This window comes from Vanellus vanellus (genome assembly GCF_965231255.1).
Source record: "Vanellus vanellus genome assembly, chromosome: 23".
Lineage (NCBI taxonomy): Eukaryota > Metazoa > Chordata > Aves > Charadriiformes > Charadriidae > Vanellus > Vanellus vanellus.
Genome location: NC_138928.1, coordinates 2,866,313 through 2,884,154, shown reverse-complemented (window position 1 = coordinate 2,884,154; position 17,842 = coordinate 2,866,313). Strand labels below are relative to the sequence as shown.

At 54.3% G+C, this 17,842-nt stretch overlaps 1 protein-coding gene across 1 annotated transcript in view; it reads left to right on the top strand.

The window, feature by feature from the left end:
* ANKS1A (ankyrin repeat and sterile alpha motif domain containing 1A) overlaps positions 1–17,842 on the top strand; it is a 106,726-nt gene that overhangs the window by 81,693 nt on the left and 7,191 nt on the right. Inside the window, exons 13-16 of the mRNA XM_082494592.1 lie at positions 405–511; positions 16,894–16,992; positions 17,387–17,539; positions 17,711–17,818. Of these exons, the coding sequence (XP_082350718.1) occupies positions 405–511; positions 16,894–16,992; positions 17,387–17,539; positions 17,711–17,818 (467 nt within the window). The remainder of the gene's footprint in view (positions 1–404; positions 512–16,893; positions 16,993–17,386; positions 17,540–17,710; positions 17,819–17,842) is intronic.

Genomic DNA, 17,842 nt, shown 5'->3' with positions numbered 1-17,842 from the left:
TCCAGACGAGCCAAGGAGTGGATCCGCGTCCCCGTGGGGTTGGGCTTCATGTGTTTGCCTGGCAAGAAACTCGCCTGCGCCCTGAAAGCAGTGCATGAGATGTCGTGGTCCCAGGAGCGCTTCTAAACAGTTTGCCCGGGCAAAGGTGTTTCTTTTTCTGAGTGTTAACTGGGATACAAATTAAACCCGGAGCCACAGAGGCGCTGGAAGCTCGTTGTCCATGGTCTGTGCACACAAGAGGAATTGTCTGCCAGCTGATTTGTTGTACTCTGAGCATAATTTTTTGAGTTTCTTTATGGTAATGACTATGATGTGGCAATGCCATCTGTCTTCCTCAGAGTGCCGCTGCTACCGCCTTAACGGTTTTTCCCTTTTCAAGCGTCTGCCGATTCCTCTCTCGTCAGGTTCGCGGATGCTGGAGCAGAGTGTCGGGGAGTGGCTGGAGTCCATTGGCCTGCAGCAATACGAGAGTAAGCTGCTTTTGAACGGCTTTGATGATGTCCGCTTCCTGGTAAGTCGCTGGGTGGGACCTACGGGCTCTAACGAATGTCTTGGCCAAACCTTGGCTCGTTATCGATACCCCGTGTGAGCCGCTGGGCAGGTCTGGGTTCTGCAGCCCAGCCGAACCGGCTCGGGGGGGTGTAGGTTAGACAAAAGGAAGAAATGAGGGTTGTGTTGGGTGAGGGTCGTTCGTCTTCGTGTTTAATTCCAGTGTTGTAGTATGTTCGCTATAATTTTGATATAACATTTTATTTACTCTGCCCCCTAAATCTTTACTATCCAATTTACTCCGGAAATGGGAACTGAATTCACTTGTGTTTTGAAGAAATCGCTGAGCAGTCTGTGTTCTGGACTATGAAGGAGGTGGTAGACCTCTTGTTGGAGGTATCCTTACTCTAAGCATGCAGACAGGACGTTAATGAGCTGTACCTAATTGCATTGACACTGTTGGCTCTGAAACCTAACGATGACAAGACAGTAATGCTTAATGTGAGGTGGTTTTTTTAATAACCAGTGTCTTAAAAGCTGCATGGTGTAAAAAATCTGAGAGTTTGTATGGAACGATGAACTGCAAAGACAGAAATTCTTGGTGCTGCAGGAGGGTTCTTCCTGCATGGCTTAAAGAAATGCTTTTTGAGTGTAGACTCCCAAGTCTTGCCAATAAAGAATTTCTAAAAATGGATGTAAACCTTTGGAGAAGTCATTTGGGCTGATGTAATACCCTGCCTTGGAGAGGGAGCGGGGGCATCGCTTTGGTACTGTGGCGGTGATATCCAGGAGGATGTGTGCTTGACAACTGTATTGTGAGCCGGGTGATGGGGGGTCGGAAAACACAGCGGCCATGCGCCGGTGGTGGGGGTACGTGGGGGGCAGCTGGAGAAAGAAGGGAGGACTGGATGGGGCATGGATGGAGGGGCAAGGAAGCGCGCGTCTGAGCAGCGTCAGGAGGGGTACTTCAAGGCAGGATGTAATTACGCTTTGGAAAAATGACCTGAGCAACAGGATAAATGTCCTTGTGAATGTCGTGGAATCTCCAAGCACCCCTAAAAGTCAAATTCTGTGGCAGTATATGGCCGTACCTCCTGGCGTCCATGGCAAGCAGGTTGTTCCCTTGTCTCCCCGTAGCCTGGCAGGGCCGGCGCTCCCCGAGAGAGGTGGAGTTTACTGTGGTTTGTGCACCTTCAGTAGAGGAACTGCCGGCGACAGGCGATGCTCTTGCCACGCTCCCTTCTGCCTCTACCGTCTCCTGTTCCTACAGCTCTGTGTGGCACCTTCCCTCTTCCCCGGGGGAGGATTTGGGGCGACCTGCCCCCACAGAAGCCCTGGGCGCCCTCGCCGGGCTCCAGCGCTGCCCGCAGCTGTGCAGGACCAGGGATCGCTCCCGCCGCCGCTCCCGGCTCTTCCCGGGGGGCTCTGGCCTCCCAGTGTCCCACCCAGCTGGTCCCAACCCTCCGGTGGCCGCTCGGCCACTGGGACCGCTGTGGTTCAGGCAGGTGCCGTCAGCTCTGTGCGAGGTTTCAGCATCCCCTGCACGCCGGGGTGGTCTGATGCAACTTCTGGGCTGCTCTGGAGATGGTACGAGGAATATAAATGGAATAATGCCCCGTAGGTCCCTGCTTGGGATCCTCTGCTGGTGGATCTTTGACCTTTGTGGGATCGGTGGGCTGCTGTCACTGCAGCAGTTAGCAGATAAAAACGCCTTTACTCTGACGGGCCCTGCCTGCCAAGCGTGATGACGGACCTCTCTCAGCACAGAAGTTTAATAACGAAGGCAATTAACTTTCTGCTTGTCCCCAGAGAGGTAGGAGCTGGAGGCTCGGAAACAGGAATTTTTATTGACTGGGCTGATTTGCAGTAAATAACAACACTTAGTTGCAAACTGTCTGATGCAGGATTTTGTCGTTTATAAGATGAAAGCAGAGGCTCCTTGTACGTGTCTCATAATGTGATTTTTACGGTGTATGTGGTAGGAGTTGCTTTTTAATACCTTTCCCGGCTGGATGTTTTTCTTCCCCATCCGATGCTGGGGTAGGAAATCGGCTTCTGCTGGTTTCGGAGGTGGGACACTCTCCTCACTCATTCCTCTCAATTTTAAAAGGTCAAATAATTTAACAAAGATTTCCTGCAAACCCTGGCTGATTTCCATTTTGCAGCTTATCCCTTTTTACTGGGCGGTTGACTCGGGCAGCCGTGCCAAGACCGGCTTTAAATCCTTTCAGCCGAGTCCTGGGAACTTCAAGCGAATACAGTCAGCCCCCTATGAAATTTTAATTATTAAGAATCTTTTCCTCTGTGGTGTTGCTCGCCTTCAGCTTCTGATGCGGGAGTAAAACCTCCAGATAGAGTACAAACGAGGAACAAGTAGTTAATTTGCTTTTAGCAGTGAGTTTGATGTTCTCAGATGAATTATTCAAGTTGTTGTAAACACTGGAGCTGGCTGGTGCAGCGCAAGTCCTGGGTGCCTGGCTCCTGGCGGGGCAGGCTCTCCCTTCCTTTTCTTTTTTACGTGACAATTTCTTTATTAACTGCCACTTTCAATCGCTAACGAAGAATATTTCGAAGCGGGTGGCATTATTTTCCTGGAATTAAATGGTTTCTGTGAAAGGATTAGTCCCTATTAGGGCCTCATTATGTTAAATATTTCAAGGTCTGAAGAATGCTGGGTAATGGCTTGCAAATTGCCAGATGGGCTACGAGGCTAATTAAGTCTTAGTAGCAAAAAGGAAGAAGTTGGAGGCTTTCGATGGGGAAACGCTCTTGTTTTCTGTGTTAAGATTTCGCGTCGCGTTACTCCCTGCATATAGTGCTGCGGGGTTTATTTTCAGTGCCCCGAGGATGCTCCCTCGGCTGCCCCGGTCCCCAGGGGCCCGTCTGCCGGCAAACCAGCAGCCGGGACACTGGGCAGACCAGAAAACCATCGCAAGAGCCCCATGTTAGGGGGGCAGTGATGGTACCGCTGTGAAACGGAGGCAGCGCCCTGGGAGAAGGGCTCTCTAATCTGCTTCTGAAGAACGCTCAGCCTGCAGCAGATAGTAACTTAAAGTAGGATTAAGAAAACAGGCTAAGAAAGAGCGTATCCCGTGACCGCAGTGGTGACCGGGGAAATCCGGTGTTTGCTGGCACAGTGGCGTTTGCTGCTCTTCTTCGGTTCAGAAAAATAGATGTTTACAATGTACTGTCTGCCTGGTGGTGGTGGTGCAGAGTTGGTGAGAGACAAAAACTGGAGGGTGCCGAAGCTCCTGTGGTGGGTTTTGGGGCTCTTAGAGCCCGTACTTTAGCCAGTTCAGGTTTCAGGAATTCCTGATTTCCTGTGTATTTTCAGTTGGCTCTTGTGTTAATTTGCACCCTGCATTGCCGAAGCCATTAACCCCCCAGATTCGGGAAACGATTCCTGGACGCACAGTAAAGTGATTTTTGAAAAGTGCTCTGTAAATACATTGCGCTTCTTAATGAGATGTTAATCTGGGAAGGCAGAAACAGCCATTGTTTCCAAGAGTGATAGTGCCGTTCTGAATAATCCAGAGATTCGTTAGGAGGTGATGAGCGGTGCTCTCCGGACACGCGTCCGGCCGTCTCGCTGGTGACGGCGCTGTGCGCGCCGCAGCTCCGGCAGCGGGGAGGAGGCGATAACCCCGCTCCTGCGCGGGGTCTGCTCCCGCCCTTCCACAGCCAGCGTGGGCAGCGGGAAGAGGCTTCCGAGACCTGCTGTTTATGTGGAAGAGGCAGGGTTGGAGATGTAAACCGTCGCATGAGCCGTGATCATTTGACAGGTTTCCCTATAGAAAGGGAAGGTAGAAGTGTGTTAGCGGATAGCTGGGGTGGGCTGGGAATGGCCAGCTGAGGCTTCCCAGCTCTTGGGAATTCCAGCTCTGCAGCTGGGACAAGGTTTTAGCAACCAGCTCCGGCAGGACCCCTTAGAATCACAGAAGGGTTTGAGTTGGAAGGGACCTTAAAGACCACCCAGTTCCACCCCCTGCCCCGGACAGGGACACCTCCCCCCAGCCCCGGTTGCTCCCAGCCCCGTCCAACCCGGCCTTGACCACCTCCAGGGATGGGGCAGCCACAGCTTCTCGGGGCACCCTGCGCCAGGGGCTCACCGCCCTCACAGGAAAGAATTTCCTCCAGATATCTCATCTCAGTCTCCCCTTTTCCAGTTTGAAGCCATTCCCCCTCGTCCCATCACTCCATGCCCTTGGAAAAAGTCCCTCCCCAGCTCTCCTGGAGCTCCTTTAGGCACTGGAAGGAGCTCTAAGATCTCCCTGGAGCCTTCTCTTCTCAAGGCTGAACACCCCCAACTCTCTCAGCCTGTCGAATCGTGGAATTGTCTGGGTTGGAAGGGGCCTTTAAGATCATCAAGTCCAACCATCAGCCCTTGCCCACAAGTTTGTGAGATCAGCACTTCACTTGTCAGCAAACTAAAAACTCCTGTTGCGGTTCAGGTCTGCTTTGGTGAGAGAGCGATGACTGCAGTCGGGACTGACCCGCTGTGCGTCTCTACTGGGGCTGTTTCTCTTTTGGGGGAATTTGGGACAAATTATAGAGCGTTCCTTGTAGCACCGGTTGGTTGTGAGCGGTGTCAGGCAGGGCTTGTTGGGAATGTTCTCGCTTTTGGAATTTGCAGAGATTTTTTTCAGGGCTCGTGAATTGGTTATTGGGGAGGAACACGGAGACACAGCCATGGTAAGGAGAAGGGAAGTGTTGACGGATAATCGCGGTGGCTGTCACCCTGCCTGGACGCGGCTACGGGGTGATTTAGGAGCTGGAGCTGGGAGTTTGTAGCACTGCCCTCGCTGATGTGTTGCTTTGTTCCAGCGCTGAATGCAGAGTCTCTGGATGCTCCCGTGATGTAAAATTCTTTTTAAATCTGCAGAAGAAAACAAAGCGGTGCAGTGTTTGATGCAAGAGCGTCCCGGTCACGCTGGCTGGTTTCACAGTCAAGTGCAAACCCGGGAACGTTGATGTCTAGTTCAGAGTAAAGGCTCTTGATCAAGTATTGGCTTCGGCTAACACAAGTCAGCAGGATTATCCAAACATCAATTTGACGTGGCGTTAGAGCTTACTTCCCAGTGTACGTGTTTCTGGGAAGGGACTGAGGTCTATGTTTATTTCAGATTGTGTGTAATTTTTTGGCTTGGTTGAGGGAAGAAAGGGGCTATAAAAGCTGGATTTAAGTAGCTTAGTTTTCTAGAAGACCGAGTTCTCTTTCCAAATACGAACATCTGCATATTGGGCCACATTTCGGTGCCTGGAGAAATTCCGATATTCCCTTTAAGTTGCCTGCGGTGGGCTTGTTGTGGTGTTTATGTGCAGTGATAGGAAAGAGGCTTTGCCTGATTTTTTTCTTGCTCTTACTCTCCAGCATTAACCCCACGGTCCAAGGGAGCAGATTCTTTTGCTCCATCCTCTCCGTTGCCACTGGGTGACCTTCACGGCCAGCACTGCTGGCTCGGGGCGGTCAGGCTGTGACACTCAACTTCTGGTTTTAATGTGGGGCTCTAATTTGAAGAGCAGCCTGTTCAGCCAGCCGGGGATTTAAAAAAAAAAAAAAAAAAAAAAAAGCGAAAATGGAGATGGAGCTTCAAATTCTCCTTCTCTGCTTCGCAGCCGACTGGAATCCTTTCATTAGAGGGGGAAAGGTTTATTTGTGCGATGGGTAAACATAACCGAATTGAAGCTGCTAGCTGAGTATTGCTGGCATGGGCTGCGCTGTCCTTGACTGAGCAAAAATACAGCTTTGCAAGTAGAATAAAATCCTCCGCAGGATTGCATGCCAAATGTTAACAGTGCTAACGAGCCCAGAACGCCCCACCACCCAAAGGAAGGCGGCTCTGCTGCCTCCCACGTGGAGGAATGCAGCCCTTGTGCGCGCGGGGTTTCAGGAGACCCATTGCCTCGTCCTTCACCAGAGGAGGAAAATAAAAGGTCAGATCACAAAACCGTAACAATGAGTGAGTGGTGTCATTCAGAAAAATGCGCTATAAATCCACTTAATTGTCCTTGACTGGTGATGAGCTGGGGGAGCTGCAAGAGTGGGACAAATAGAATCACAGAAGGCTTTGGGTTGGAAGGGACCTTGAAGACCATCCAGTGCCACCCCCTGCACGGGGCAGGGCCACCTCCCCCCAGCCCAGGTTGCTCCCAGCCCCGTCCAGCCCGGCCTTGAGCACCTCCAGGGATGGGGCAGCCACAGCTTCTCGGGGCACCCTGCGCCAGGGGCTCACCGCCCGCACAGTCTAGAATTTCCTCCAGATATCTCATCTCAGTCTCCCCTCTTCCAGTTTGAAGCCATTCCCCCTCGTCCTATCACTCCATGCCCTTGGAAAAAGGCCCTCCCCAGCTCTCCTGGAGCTACTTTAGGCACTGGAAGGGGCAATGAGGTCCCCGCGGCCTTGTCGCAAGACTATGGACCAAGAGAGGTTCTGCTGCTCCCAGGGTTGGTCCCATCGTGTCTCCTGTGGTCGCCAGTGCCCCTGCAGCAGGCGCTCCCTTCGGGAAGTCCATGGGAAACTGGTTTTGCGCTGTGAGGTGGTGGAGCGCATCCCCGTGCCCTGAGGCAACAGCAGGAATGACCGCGGGGACGGGCCAGGCTGGACTCCGCTGTCCTGGGGAAGGAAGGGACCTCGCCAGTGTAATCGGAAGGGATCGCAGTCATTCATGGTGGAGTTCCCCTACAGAAGCGGGGAAGGAAATGCCATTACCTGCACCCTCACTACAGTATTTTGTGATCCCACAGATCCCATAAATGTGTCCGAGGCGCTTGCAAAAGCTTTTCCCATCCCTCGGAGGGCTGAATGTTTGCTGCTGCCCCAGACAAGTCTTCAGGCTGACATCTGAGAAGGGCAAACCTCACATGCTCTGGCAATGGTACCATTATTCTGTAGCTGAACTTTTTATTCAGTCCAAAGACATTTTGATTCACAAATGAGCAGGTAAAAGAGAACATAAACCATTTTTTATGGCTTTTTTTTTATTGTTCGAGCCTGGATTCCCATGGAGCGTGCAGAAAGCAGCTAATGCTGATTCAATGAGACAGCGTCAGAAATGGAAATCTGTTCTCCTCGTGGAGTGCCGTGGGCTCCTCTGTTTGTTTTTTGTTTTTTTTATAATTGGGGAGAAGTGGTAGAAAAATGATGGCATTGGAAGAACGGGGTGTCTGCAAATAATTTAGAGTACTGACATTAATTTGATTAAATGCAATTCAGTGCCACGTTAGATTAGCCTGCAGTGGTCTCCGTTACGAAAGAGCCTTTCTCTTCTCTCCTCCGTGTGTGCGCGCGCGCAAACGGTTGATAAAAATGTCGAGCGGAGGCATTGGGTGGTGCATGAGCAGAGCCGAAGTGCGGCTCGGCGAGCGGCTGCGGGCTGGGATGGAGGATGGATCTCCCAGCACGGACCTGAGTCTCCTTCGCCCTGCAGCTCCCCGTGGCTTTGGGTGCTGGCTGACATCTGGAGCGTCTTCATTTTCACCCGTTACCTGTCTCGTTAGAGCACGGGGCGTCTCCTGGTGTCCTCAGTGAACTGTAGCTCTGTTTCGCATGATCCACTCCGTAACTCCCCAGCTTGGCTGGCAGATGCTGGTCCCCTGGGCAGCAGCCAGGCTTTTAGCATGCTCTGAGGATGTGTGTGCCCCACAGCTTTTTTTATTTTTCTATTTTCATATAAAACTTGTCATTTTACAGCAGTCATCTGGGGAAAACTTAACTGACATATTCCAGCAGTGTTTCGCACCCGGTAGTGGGCTATGAAGAATAGTGACCTCTCAAGAGATCCCACAGAGGAGGTTTTACTGCTTTTGCATTTGGTGAAACGAAGAGAGAACTTGGTGTGATTGCAGCTATTGGAGAATACTTTAACATAGACCCAGGTGAGCCCCCGTGTGTAGGTTGTGCCCGGGCTTGGTTTCGAGCTGAAGCGAGCTCTGTTCGTCCGGGCAGAAGCTCTTGAGCTTCTGGACTTGGTCTTCTCAAGTTCTGGACTTGGTCTTCCCAAAGCCTGTGCTGCAAAGCTCTGCCGGGCAGCGCCGTTGGGTGACGGCGCTTGTAAACTGGTGCGTGTCGCGCCGCTGCGGGTGGGAGTGAATACTGCTAATACGTAGACATGCTGGCGATCTCCCCTTTAACGATTGCTAATCAGGTCTGGGCATCTCTTTGGCCTGGTTCACGCCGCCTGGCAGATCTATTACTGAAAAGGCTTTCATTTATTTTTATGACGTAGGCAGGGAGTACATCAGCCACGTTATGACATGGTATCGTCTACTGTTTATCGTTGCCGTCAGCCTACTGGAAACGCGTTTCTTGGTCCCCAGACTGATGGTGGTGCCCGGGATGAGCACCCCGTAAGAGTGGGATTGGACCCTCGCGTGAGGGTTTCTGCCAAGCGTCTGAGTGGGAATCGATTCGTACAATGAAATGGGGGGGTTTGACAGCTCTCCGGCGGGTTTCACATGCTGCTTGGGTGGTTCACAAGGCCTCTGCTTTGTCCGCGATGGTATGGGGTTCGGGGGTTTTCTCTGGAAGGGAATGGTGAGAGCGGGGACGTGCGGTGATCCGGGGTGGGAGAGAGAGTTTCGGCAGTGACCGGGGAGAGGCGGCAGAGCTGCGCCAAAACTCCCCAGATGATGGAAATGGACTTTACGGAGAGCAGCGCGTTCGGAGTGGATTTTGAGGAGCAGAGTGGGAGGACCAGAACTAGCAATTGAGAGGATACTTATGTTTGATTCATTAGTAGCTCCAGGCCCAATAAACATTAAAAAAGCCATTAAAGTAGCAGTTAATTTTTTTTTTTCTTTCAATAAAATTGCCTGAACTTGACAACCATGACTGATTCCCTCCGTTGCCATTGTCACGCTGCCAGTCTGCATGGGGAGGAGAATTAAACAAAAATGAAGTGGCTGTGTGCTAATCTAGGATTTATTGTAGGGTTTTGTGTATGAGCCCTTTCCACAATCAGTGCTCGGTGAAGAGCTGGAGCTTTGTTGTCGTGCCCTCAGCTAAACAAATACTTCTTTTCCCCCAGTTTCCACTGAACTATCTCAAACTGCAGATACCATTAAGGGAAGGCACAAAACCCCGAGGATCACGAGGCCAATTACGAACAGGTATTTGTGTGCCCGAGTGCTGGTCCCCCGGCTCCGAAACGGGGGTGTGCAGGTCCCGGCTTTGGGGTCGTCACTCTGCTCTGGGATAAATAAGCCGCTGGTGCAGGTTGGAGGGATACTCAGCATTGCCTGGAATCAAGGCTCTATTTTGGGAGTTCTTAGCTTTTTTTTAGCTTTTTTTTTTTTTTTTTTTAATCTGTAAAAGGGGGTGATGCTCTGTGATGCATTGGGGGTCTCGGATGAAAAGCCCCCAGGTGCAAATCATGCAGGTACACAGACAGAACACGAGCTTGTTTCTAGGACAAGCTTATGAATTAGTCTGTTAACGAGGCATTAGCTGCTGTCGTCCTGCTCAACGAGATATATTAGTGGGGTTTTTTTTTACTCCAAGTGCAGGTCCCTACAGCCCCTTGCAGGGGGGTGGAGGCTGGCCAGGCTCTGCGGGGGGAGCGGGGCTGGGCTGGTGGCTCCCCGCACCCTGCTCAGCTGGGTTTGGGGGGGCTGGATGAGGCCAAACACGCAACCTCCAAACGCTGCAGGGAAAGACGGCGCTTTGTCGTTAACTACTGATAGACTTGGGGACGGGGGAAGCTCGTTGCCGGCTGTGGTGGCTTTGTCAGCTCCCGGGAATACCTTCGTTATGGCTCATCTTTCTGAATTTCACTGCCGTCCCTTGTCCTGGGGATGCTGCCCGAGGCTGCGGGGCTGTGAAGCCCACGGCGTTGAATAAACCTGGCAGTGGGAATAGCCAGGAGCTCAGGCAGAGCCACGCGCGGCTCACCAAATCCCCTCGCGGGGCTTGTGATTGAGCCGCGATCTTCTGGACTGCAAACCCCGGGCTGCTGCTCGCAGTAAGTTCCTTAAAGCTCCCGCTAGCCGGTACCACGATGACCAAAATGAAGGTTCCTGATCCTTTTTTCATCTGACGGGGAGAAATCTAAGTGGCGTTGAGGCTGAGGAAGGTGCGACCTCTGTTTTCAGGACTTGCTGCCTATTATCCCTGTTTGAGGCTGGGTCTGCGGTGACCTGGATGCGTCTCCATCTCCCGCATCCAGGCTTCGGTTGCCAAAAGTAAAGCAATAGGAGTGGCAGCAAAATCCTTGACAAGATGCAAATTGTCTTGAATGTACTGAGGGGAAAAAGCGAAAGAGCTTTGTATGCATTAATCTACGAAAAAAATGGGTGCTTTGGCTCATCCAGCTGAAGGCACTCTGCTGTAGATGTTTGCAGAAGCCTTTGTAGTCTGGACAAGCTGTGTTTGGGTTTTGCATCTGTTGCTTTTAATAGCAAACACATTCTGGTCCCCCTCTTCCCTGCAGCCCGTCGCCTGTCTTTAATACAGGGTTTAGTAACAGAGGCGGCACTTGCGTTCGCGTGAGCTTAGCGAGACAGTCGGGATTCATTAAGCTGCGTCGCTGGCTGGATGAGACCGCGCGTCCTATATGAAACTTTCTTTGCCTCGGGCCCTTCCTTAGCTGGAAAGAGAGGGTGGACGGAAGCCAGGCTCTGCGCAAGAAGCAGCATCTGAAAATTGGGTAGTTAAGTGCCTGCGGAGTGCCCTGCTGGAGGAGGATTGCTGGCAGATTTCAGCAGCTCTGGTTTTGGCACGCTTGCCTTCGGGGTCACCTAACTGGCGGGAGGGGACGCTGCCTTCCTACAGCGTACCCTCGGACTGGGCTTATTTTTATTATTTGTTTTTTTTTTGCCTTTAATGAGAAACCTGGAGCCTTGCGGGCTGTTTAATTACAGCGCAAGATGTGAAGCATGACTAAAGCAGACCTTTCCTCTAAAAATCTTGTGTTTCCGCAGGCGGGTGGGCTGCGCCGGCATCCTTCGGGGCAGCCCGGGGGAGGACGCGGGTCGCTGGCGGAGGCGATGCAGAGGGCAGAGATGGGGTTCAGAGATGCCCCTCGCGGTCGTGTGTGTTTGTACCTTTCCACGGAGGGGGCTCCGGTCAGCTCTGGGGAAGCTGAAGAGCAGGTTGGGGGGTGAAAGCCCCTCCGGACTGTCTGGCGGCCAGTTGGGACGCGGGGAGTGGGATTCACCTTGCCCGCTTTCAGATGTCTGTGCCTGGGCTGGTCCTTCGGGCTCTTCGGATTGCCAGTGGGAGTGGAGGAGGACTTGTCTGGGTGATGGATTTCACCCCATTGAAGCTGCAGTTGCTCTAGAGAAATGGTCCCTTCCTCAGCCCGACGCATACGTGTGCAGCTGAAGCTTTGGGGGGGGGGAGTGCACTCCTGTGTCCGTTGCCAAAAAAAAATTCAGTCTCTTCTTCCTGGTGGATTTTTTTTTTTTTAGGGATCATCCCAGCTCTTCTGGGAATAAAAAAATCACCAAAGATTTTCCTACCATTAACGTGTGCGTGCGGTGCTGTACTAAAATCTGGATTAACGCGAGGATGTGTGTTCTAGGAACAAACCCTGAACAAACCGCCTGCAGTGCAGGAGACGCCGAGAGCTGGTTCCTGATGGAACGGAGGAGCAGACGGTGAGGTGCGGGGGTGACCGGGGCTGTCGGACGTCCCCCGCTCCCCCGGCGCGGCGGAAGGCGAGAGCTCTGGCGCGGACGCAACCCTGAGCCGCGCTCGCTCCGCTCGGCCCCGCGGCCGGGAGAAACGGGCAAGGTAAAAAGCGCTTGTCGCAACGGATAAAGTCTGAAATACATCTTCGGCAAGTCTTTTTGATTCTAATTGGCGTTTCTGAGGCTGCTGCTGGAGGATCATAGAGGACCAGGCTAAGAGCAGAGCCGGTCCCGCGGAGCCTTCTCTCCCCCTTCGGGCATTCGCTGAACCCGACCTCGGAGGACCCGCAGAGGGGTCTCCCGCCCGCCCGGGCTGCGGTGCCAGCACTGCCCGGCACCCCTCGGTGGGGCGCGGGGGCGATGGCATCTTTTGACCTGTTTGCTGACCTGTGTCAGCACCAAAGGGAGCCTTTGTTTAAAACAAACAAACAAACAAACAAAAAAAAAACCCACCAAAAAACACCAATGAAAAAAAAGTCTAAAAACTAGCAAAACCCCAACCTCTGTAGGGATATTGTTTAAAAAATCAAAACCAAACTCCCCTCACAAACCCTCACAGCGTTTTTTTTTTCTGAAATTTCGCAGCCCTGCGTCAAGGCAGTCTCCCTTCGAGCAGCTCGCTGGAAGGGAGAGCCTTTGTTTCATCCGGGTGACGAATGCCTCGTTCCCTTTTCCTCCATGAGCTGCTGGAGGTGGACGTGGCTGCGGTCACCTCCTCCTCCATACATCAACGAAATGGTTCAGGGACTGACCTGAGACCCTTCAGCAGCCCCGTGCCCGGCGTGAGCCGGTGGTGCGGAGGTCCGGAGGGATGGGGCTGGCGGGGGGAGGCAGGGGAGCCCCGCCGGGAGAGGCAGGGGAGGACGAAAGCCGCGGCAGACCCCGGCTGGGGCTCGGTGGCTGGGGACCCTCCTTGCTTAGGGGGCTTTTAGCGCGAATTCGTTGGCTGCTGGTCCAGCAGAGAGGTGGGTTCGCAGGAGCCGGAGCAGAGCAGGGCATTAACCAAACCCGCGGCGGTTGCCGTGCCAGAGGAGCGTGGCTCGGAGGCAGGTGGCAGCGGTGGCCCAGGAGGAGCATCTCTGCCCCACGGCTTTTGTCTGAACAGCGTGTTAAACACAAACAGGTTTAAAGTCTGGTTCGAACAGCTCGTCTGTTTGGTTGGCAAAGGTTAAAAGATCTCCAGTGTGTTTGCATTTAATTATCTATTTTAGCGGCAGATTATTTTTTTTTTGTAGGAGATGAAATCTGGATGGGCTTAAAGGACGTTTCTCTGAGCAGAGGCTCATGCACAATAGACTGTAATGATTTATTCGGAGCTGCTATGCTTTGTCTCTCCTTGTTAAGTACTCTGAGAATACGGACTGGCACTGAGGGAATTTAATGTGACACATAAAAATAAGGAGTGTTGGAGAAAGCTGTGGGCTTTACAGTATTTAACTCGCTTGTATCCTTGCTACATAGGAAGCAATTTTCCTTAAATTTGAGATGCCAAAAGCAGGAGAACACCTATTGCCTTGCCTTGGGCCGGGCACTGGCCAAGTCAGCGTAAAATGGGTGTCCGTGGGAGAGCGTGAGCTGCCGGCCCCGTGCTGCTGGTTTGGGAGCGTGGCTCTGCTCGCCAGGCGGTGCTGTGCCCAAGTGGTTTAGCACCAAAAAGGCTCAACGTTGGGAACAAGCATGAGTGAAAAAAAAAAAAAAGTAGATAGGATCAGCAAGTTTGTTTAATTTTTATGCGTGGAAATTGCGCATTGCCATTGTCACAGCTCATTCGGCTGCGAACCGTTGCGGCTGTCCTGGGTGGCGCGTGAAGGGTTCGCTGGGAGCCGTGCCCTGGGAGCGTCCCCCCCCAGCCCCCGCGCCGGCTGCAGCTCTGGCACCCACCTCCGTCGAGGGATTCAGGAGCAGAGCACCGGGGTGGGCGGGTCGGGGGAGCAGAGGGGCTGAGGTGTCGGAACCCGCAGGTTTTAGGTACCCGAGGTGTGACGTTCACCTGCTGCGGGGACTTCGGTGAGTCAGTCCCTTCCTGCCCCCCTGGGCAGGGCAGCGATGCTTTGCTCTCCAGGCTTACAGGAGAAATCCCATCGCTGCTCTAACCCTCTTCTGTCCATTTTAAAAACCCCTTTAAAAGCCATCTCCCTCCAGGAGATGAATTCCTCGCACACGCGCTGCCTCCCAGGGACCTTCTGGCCACCCCCGTGGCGGAGCTGTAGCATGCAACGACGCTTGTGCCCGGTAAGGCGCCCGTCGGGGGAGTTAAGCCGCCTTTAATCCTTTCCCTCTTCCCCTGAGCTGAGCACACAATCTCCCGCTGTGTTAAGCTTTGGCTTAAAATTTGTGAGCAAGAAAGGGGAGGGCCGTTTCCCTTTTTTTGGTGGGATGCTGCTGCTAAGAAGCCGGAGTGAGCACTGCCTCCGACAGCGGCCGCCTCTCCGCTTCAATCACGTTTGCTCTCGATGCGGCAGAGCCTGCTGCTGCTCCCGCACCAAACGGGCACCCTCGCAGCCTTCAACCAACAAAAAGCCTTTTTTTTTTTTTTTTTTCCCCTCCTTTTTTTAATTTTGTGCAATTGAGGGGTGCACAGAACAGCTTATATGACATAGTTGCACCCTTGCGCGGAGCTGTGTGTGTAACGTTACCTCTGAGACGAGACCCCGGGGTTTCACGTGGGATCGCGGGATGTGGGGAGCGATCCCAGAAGGGCAAAGGCCGGTATCGGTGTGGCCCAGGGCCCCCGCAGAGCTGCTGCCCACCCGCGGTGCCGTCTGGAGCAGCGGCAGTCGCTCTTTCCAGCGGGCGGCGACAGTGCCAACCGGCGCTGCAGCCAGTCGGTACACAGCGACCTTTTGGGAAACAGCGAGCGAACCACCCTCGTGGGCTGCAGGGTCTTTAGTCCCGGCTCTTTCTGCTCTTTACGCAACTCTTAGACAAATGGTTTTGTACCGCGGCTCTCTGCTCCAGATCCGCGGTCCCGGTCCCGCCGCGGTCTGCCAGGAACGCAGCGCGTCGGGCGTCCCTGCCTGCCGAGGGAGGATGGAGGCAGAGCAGCCTCCGCCTCGGCGCTGTGGGTGCTGACGGTCACGGAGTGTCCGCAGGGCTCTGCTTCCCTGCCACCCGCTGCTTTAATTTGCCACTGTCACTTGCTAAATAATTGTTTCTCTGCAGTCTGGCCTCTGAGGGCAGCTCTCCCAGCGAGGTTGCTTCGGGCATCTCTTATCTGTAGCGTTAATTTGCCGTTTCTCTGAACGCTTATCTCCGCGGCCGAGGGGAAGAGCAGCTCCTGCCCAGCAGTTCGCACACCGCGGGAGCGATGCTGCCCAGGTTTGGTGCTGTCGTAGCCCGGGTACAAACCGAGCACGTCAGGAGCAGAGCGGGTGCTGGCATTGCCGGGAGGGAGCGAGCCAGCCGGCGTTCGGCCGCAGGAGGGGCATCTGGCTCCGTGAAAGGCACCCGGCGACTGTCCGAAAGCCACGGCCGACGGTGAGCTCTCCCCACGGGCGGCCCCGGCTGCAAACGGCCCCGGCTGCTTGTCCGGGAGCACCTGAGAGCGGTGGGGGCCGTGGGAAGGGCTGTTCCTTCTCCTCTGCCCTGGCGGGAGGCAGCGTCGCCCCCGTGGTGGCACGTTCGGGTGGGCGAGCTAAGCCCTGCTTTCCCGTTTGGCTGGGGTATTTAAAGCAGGTTTGTACTTAGCAAAACACAGGTGCTGAAATGCTACAGAAAACACGGCGTGGGAAGGAATATAAAACATTTGCTGCCCGTTAAAGAGGATACTTGGCGATCTCCCCCTCGCCTTTCCCCGGTCCTTCAGCCCGCTGTTCCCGCAGCCCGCCTGCCCTTGCAGCAGCGGATCGCCCGACAGCCAATTTTAATTAGGTTTCTCTTATAAAACCAAAATGTGGAACGGCGAAGCGCTGTCAGCTCAGACCTTCAGCTGTGACTCTCCTGAGAGCAGAGGGAGGCAGGTCTGGGGAGAGGGGGGGGGGGGGGGTCCGAGCTCGAGCCGAAGCCGCCCTCGGTCAAACAGCAGCGTGGCTCTTCCAGCCATGGGGAGACGTGCCCGGGCGTCCCGCTGAGCTCCCCCAGGTACGAGGGGCAGGGAAGCAGGTCGTGATGGAGACTCTTACGAGGGGGGTAAAGTCGGTGTGCTCTGCATGCGTCCGCTCTCGCTCTGCAGGAGGAAGGGGGGGGGGGGCAGAAAATGGGCTTTAATAGAGTGTTGTGCGGCCACCAGAGCATCTCTGCCGGAGCGGGGTGGGCTGCCTCCCTGCCCGAGGGATGGAAGGTAAAGCCAACCTTCTGCTCTCATGGAAGAAATTCAGATTTCTCCATGGCCACGGAGGGAGGCTGAGCAGAGCCGGGTGCCTCTTCTCAGGCTCCGAGCGCGGAGGGGCTGGGGTTTACTTGGGCGTCGTTATGCAGTGATTAAAGCGTCTGTGCATCGCACGGGGAGGCTGCTGTGAGCCATGGCCTGAACTCCAGCGGCTGGAAGAGGATGCCGCAGAGCAGGCTGCGGGAGGGAGGGGATGGCAGCGCTCTGCCCCACCGGCGCTGTGTGTGCCGCAGCCCCTCTCCTGTCAGCCCTCTCGGTGCCTGAGGTTGGTACGTGGGGCAGAGCTGCCATCCTTGGGAGCCTTCCTCCTCCTCCTCCTCCTCCTGCCGTGGGGACGTGCAGGGAGGTGAGGTCAGGAGGGTGCTGTAACGTGCATGATCTCTGCTCCCCCACCGGCTGTGGCTTCTGTTGCCCTCTGCTCCCAAGTTGCTCCTTCCTCTCCCCGCAGGGCTGTAATGTCATGGAAGACCAGGACCTTCGGGACATCGGGATCGGTGACCCGCAGCACCGTCGGAAGCTCCTCCAGGCTGCTCGCTCCCTCCCGAAGGTCAGCACCGACACCCCTCACGAGAAGCAGGGATGGGGCAAAAGCCAAACCCTGTGACTTCAGCCACATCCTTGTGACCCACGGAGGAATCGCAGGGACTGTGGGAAGGGGTTTGGGAATAGCAGGGAGGAGGAGGTGGAGTATATTGGTCCACCAAGCTATGTGGATGGGATGACTCTGTAATGGGGAGAGGGTGGCTGTCCCTCCTGCTGGTCTTGACCCTCCCCCCCCCTCCCCCAAGTGCATTCCCTGTTTATATAGTGAATTTTTTTACTTTAAAGCTGCTAGTGGAGATGATGATGGGCTTTAAACTGATTTTAATTGATGCTGTATGCCTTGGCATCCCAGCCCCTTGGGGCTTTTAACCCCTTTTTTCTTGCTTGTGCTTTTCCAGTTGAAACCCCTGGGCTGCGATGGGAACAGCCAGCCTTCGGTTCCCGCGTGGCTCGACTCTTTGGGGCTGCAGGATTACATTCAGTCCTTCCTATCGAGTGGCTACAGCTCGATTGACACTGTGAAGAACCTCTGGGAGCTTGAAATAGTAAACGTGAGTATTACCTTTCTCTTGCCCCGGCAGCGAGGTCCTGCCCACGCTCCCTCCGGGGCTGTGGCTTGCAGGGACTCGTGTTAAATGGGAACAGCGCTGCTCCAAGAGGGGAAGCTTTGCTCCGTGCCGAGGGCAGGAAAGCCTACAGTGACAGCGATCTCTTCCCTGCAGGTGTTGAAGGTGAATCTGCTCGGCCATCGGAAGAGGATCATCGCCTCCCTGGCAGACAGACCATACGAAGAGCCACCGGCAAAGCCGCCGCGGTTCTCGCAGCTGAGAGTGAGTCACTCTTTGTGTTCCCTG